Below are 4,910 nucleotides of genomic sequence, written 5' to 3'. Positions count from 1 at the left end.
ATACATGGGGGGTGGGGGGTGGCCAGGAAGGGGCCTTCCACAGTCTCTCTCCAGAATCTTCCTTCGGCTTTCTTCACTGGGAAGTTCTAAGTAGAATTTTCAAGCAGAGAGAAGCACTGAGGGCAGCAAATGCCAGCTCTGCTCCAGGGATGCTACGGCCGAGGGTCTCAGCAGAGGGTGTTACGTGGTGTCCCACACACGCACAGCCTTAAGAGTTTGTCCAGGGCTGTGCAGAGTGAATGAAGGCTGCAACCCCTACCGGCTGCCTGGAAGGAACTGGGCAGCCGAGATCCCGAACATCAGAGGCCGACCCTTCACGCGACACAGACACGCAACACATACAAGTCTCCAGGCTTTACGTGACAAGCTTTAACCTCAGCCGGGACCTCACCCAGAACTCTGGCCTGTAGAGACACTGCTTGCTCAAGCCCCCCTCTCAAATGTCTAAACCCCAACACAAACTAACTGGGCTCCTGTGCTCTCTCTCCAAACTAATCCCCTCTTCAGTCTTCTATTCCATCCTTCTAGTTGCTCAGGTCAAAAGCCTGGTGTCACCTTGCTCTCATACCTCACATCCAATCCAGATGTGTCTGATGAGGGGTTAATATCCAAAATATACAAAGAACGCATACAACTCAACATCAAAAAAAGCCAGACAGCCCGACTGAAAAATAGGCAGAGGACCTGAATAGACATTTTTCCAAAGCAGACATACAGATGGCCAAAAGGCACATGAAAAGATGCTCAACGTCACGAATCATCGGCGAAATACAAATCAAAACCACAATGATGTATCACCTCACACCTGTCAGAACGGCCATCATCAAAAAGATCACAGATAACAAACGCTGGAGAGGATGTGGAGAAAAGGGAACCCTCCTACGCTGTTGGAAGGATGTAAATTGTTGTAGCCACTATGGAAAACAGCACGGAGGTTCCCAAAAAACTAAAAATAGAACCACCATACAATCCAGCAATTCCACTTCTGGGTATTTATCCAAAGAAAATGAAAACACTAATTTAAAGAGATATATGCACCCCTATGTTCACAGCAGCCTTATTTATAATAACCAAGATATGGAAACAATCTAAGTGCCCATCAACGGACAAATGGATAAAGAAATTGTGGTATAAGTATACCATGAAATATTATTCAATCATAAAAATGAATGAAATCCTGCCATTTGTGACAACAGGGATGGACCTAGAAGGTATTGTGCTAAGTGAAATAAGTCGGAGAAAGACAAATGCTGTACGATTTCACTTATAGGTAGAATCCAAAACGAATGAACAAACATAACAGAACAGAAACAGAGTCATAGATTCACAGAACAAACAAGTGGTTGCCAGAGGGGAGAAGAGAAATAGATGAGGGAGATTAAGAGGTACATACTTCCAGTTGCAAAATAAATGAGTCATGGGTATGCAGTGCACAATGTAGGGAATAGCGTCAATGATTACGTAATATTTTTAAAAAAAAAAAAAAAAAAAAAGCCTTGGCATCACCTTTCACTCATACCCCACATCTGATCTCTCCACTTCAGAATTCATCCAGATTCCCAGCCTGTGTTACCTCCGCACCATTCCTACCGTGGTTCAAGCTACCATCGCCTTTTGCCTGGATTATTATCATAATCTCCTAACTGGTCTCCTTGCGTCGCCTTCCCCCTCTTATGGTCTAGTTTCAACAAGCAGCTGGAACAATCTTGCTAAACTGAAAGTCAGATCATGATACTCTTCTGCTCAAAGCCCGCAAAGACCTGGCAGCTCACTTAGTGGGACGGCCAACACCCCTGCCGGTGGTCCCCTGAGGCCCCACGTGACCTGGACCCAGTCACCTCTCCGACGGCATCTTCTCCCTCCCACCTCCCTTCTCCCGGCTCCAGCCACACAGGCTTCCTGTCTCAGACGAGCATGCAGGGATGCCCCTGCCTCTGGCCCCTCTGCCTCTGGCCTTGTTCTCTCCACCAAGTCACACTCCCCAGGTAATCGACAAAGCCTGTCCATCATCACCTTCTTGGGTCCTTCATACCCCCCCATGGGTCTTTGCTCAGCTGTCACCTTCTCGGTGATGTCTTCCCAGCCGCCACCCCAACCCATCCCAAAGTCCCACTGCTCTCTCCCCACCATTCCTAGATCCTTTATTTTATTCCCAGGTCCCTTCCCGCCTTAATTTTTCTCCATAGAACTTAACACCTTCCAAAGCACTACACAATTGCATTTCCCCAGCAGAAGAGAGAGCTCTGTGAGAACAGAGATTCTTCTGTCTGTTCTGCTCATTCAAGTACCCATGGCTCCCAAGGCAATGGCTGGCAACCAGTAGGCGCTCAATAAGAGCGTGCTAAGCCAGTGAAAGGTGTTCTCATCTCCCGGGGTTTGGAAAGGGCTTCCAAGGAGCCGTGTATGCCCTGAAACTGAAAGCCACATTCTGTGCTGGGTTTTTCTTTTTCCTGAGAGCCTACAGCCAGAATCTCACGGGGATTTATGACTCAAAAGAAGTTGAAGAACCACTAACACAGGTTCCTGAATTTGACAAGGATGATTATAGTTTCCCTCAAACAATGAATAACCTTCATTCACAGCTGTCTGCTAATAGAGAAACGTGTGATCCACGAGTGGTCTGATTATACTGGGTTTTCCCTTCAGAACTGCAAGCCCAGTGTCCAGAGATTTGCCTTGGGAATTATTTATGAGCAGATTTTGAATAGGCAGCACTATGATCTTCATTGTCTGTGAGCCAGAAACTGGTGAGAATGAAGAAAAATGTGTTTTCATAGATTTGAAGCCAACTCTAATATTCATACAGAGCTGGAAAAAAAAGGATCTGTAAGGCGGCTCACACACGAGTAGCTGGTGAAGATCCAGGTGGGCAGCCTAAGAGGCAAACAGCTGCATCCCACTTACCCCATCACCTCGGCCGCTTTGGAAAATGACCAGAACCTGGTTCCCAAATAGCAAAACCCATCCATATTTCCAACCCGCCCACTTACTCCCAATTCCGTAACGAAATAGAAACAAAGGCCTCCACACATAAATCCTCAGGTGTCCATCAGGTACACAAATGTCCCTTGGTCAGAGCCCAACTCCACCCAGTGATCTGGCTTACCTTCCCCGATCATTGAGACCCCCACGGACATGCCCATGAACTTGCTTTTGGTCCATACGTGAGTGTTGATGCACAGCCTCTTCTCCTTGCACTCACAGTAGAAGCAGGAGATGGGCGGGTGGTGGGACACCTGCTCGGCCACGAACCGCATTTTGTAGTTCTTGGAAGGGTCGTCGGCCATCGAGTGTTCATGGCTGGAGGGAGTAGGGGCGGCAGTCCTCTTGGGCTTGAACCTGTCCTTGGGAACCTCCCAGGAGCAGTGGAACGTCTCGCCGATGATGGGGTTGTAGGGTTTCTTGGCCAGGGTGCCCTTGCGGCCCTCGTGGAAGGCGGTGAGGTAATATTCCACGAAGCCGATGACCCTGTCCTGTGGCGTGGCCCCTGCGCTGACAGCCAGCAGCAGGTCTGGGTGTGCCAGGAAGTCTGCGTACATCTCCAGCAAGGACCGCTTCTCGAGAATGAACGTGGGAAGCACCACCTGCGGCCAGAGGAGACAAAGTCAGACAACAAGCCCTATGGGTGCAGGAGAAAGCTGGAGAGGAAAAAAGCAAGGCTGCAACCCCCGTCAAGCAAGGTCCTAAGGGCGGGTACCAGGGACCAGTTCCTCTGATTTGCACACACGTGACAAATCAGAGGAAAGAACATCCAAGAAATTGGAAGTGGCCGCAGTGGTGGCATCAACGCCAAGCCAGCTTCGTGGATTAGACTGCTCTGAGCCACTTTCCTCTCTGCTCACCTGGGCTGAAACAACAGCCTCTGTCCCTCCCTCCATGGCCAGTGCCCTGCTAACATGCAGCCCTCTTTCACACCCCATCATTTAGAGACGTGAAGAAAATAGCTCCAAAGGGCTTTTTCGTATTCTTCCTCATCAGGCACAACCAAGGGGGATGCTCAGTGTGTTCCCACAAACACAGGTACTGGGGCTCGTTGGTGCTGCGTGAAAGCGGGGCCCAGGTAGAGCAGGACCCATCACTAAGAACATCTGTTTGGAGATCTCTGTAGGAAGAGCAGCATATAAACCCTCACAGGATCAGGGCAGGGAAGGAATGTGGAAAGGGCCCGACAAATGTCTCCGGAGGCAAGACCAGCTAGCGGGCAGTGTCCACAGTGGCTGCCACAGAGAAGAGGGGCCATGGGTAGAGGCTGCCCCCTAGGCTGGGCCAGAAGAAATGAGCAGAAGTTACAAAGAAGTAGGCTGGTACTTAATACCGAAGCTTCTGGTAAATGGACTGGCACAGGGGCCATCCCCTCAGTGTGTCATTGGCCCCATTACTGAAGACAGGTAGAAACTTGGATGCTCTGTCAGGCACTAAGGGACTCCTCGTTGGTCCAAAGTGGATCCAAGTGGTCCCTCAGGCACCATACAACCCAAGTGCCTAGAACCCAAGGATTAGGTCACTGAAAGCAAATGATGGACTTTCTGGGAAGCTGGTAAGCCCTCACCATCTCTGATATGCTATCACCCCCGCAGTGGTCTGATGACGTATTACCATTCCACCCCACGGCTGCAAGACAAGCTTGCGTTGACCTGGAGCGTCTCACTCTGCTTCTCGTGGTGGCAGTCACGGGGTTCTGAAGCTGGAAGCCCAGCCCTGATCCGCTGGCTCCCCCTTGAACCATCCGGGGGAGGGAAGGGGTTGACCGAGGTCACGCAGCTGGTTTACACTCCTCCGTACATGGCCAGGTCTGTCCTTCTGTCACATCACAGGCCCCAACTCCCACAAGAGCATTGCTAACCAATAATACCACACACAGATCTGTGACCTGGCCCCCATTTCAGCCTGCTGGGGCCCTTCCTAGGGAA

At 50.2% G+C, this 4,910-nt stretch overlaps 1 protein-coding gene across 2 annotated transcripts in view; it reads right to left on the bottom strand.

Moving 5' to 3' along the window:
• OSBPL10 (oxysterol binding protein like 10) overlaps positions 1-4,910 on the bottom strand; it is a 297,869-nt gene that overhangs the window by 15,707 nt on the left and 277,252 nt on the right. For both annotated transcript variants that reach the window (XM_007449637.1, XM_007449636.1), the window contains one exon: positions 3,107-3,584. In XM_007449637.1, the coding sequence (XP_007449699.1) occupies positions 3,107-3,584 (478 nt within the window). The remainder of the gene's footprint in view (positions 1-3,106; positions 3,585-4,910) is intronic.

Source organism: Lipotes vexillifer, unplaced genomic scaffold (genome assembly GCF_000442215.2).
Source record: "Lipotes vexillifer unplaced genomic scaffold, Lipotes_vexillifer_v1.1 scaffold536, whole genome shotgun sequence".
NCBI lineage: Eukaryota > Metazoa > Chordata > Mammalia > Artiodactyla > Lipotidae > Lipotes > Lipotes vexillifer.
This window is presented reverse-complemented; position numbering and strand designations above follow the sequence as displayed.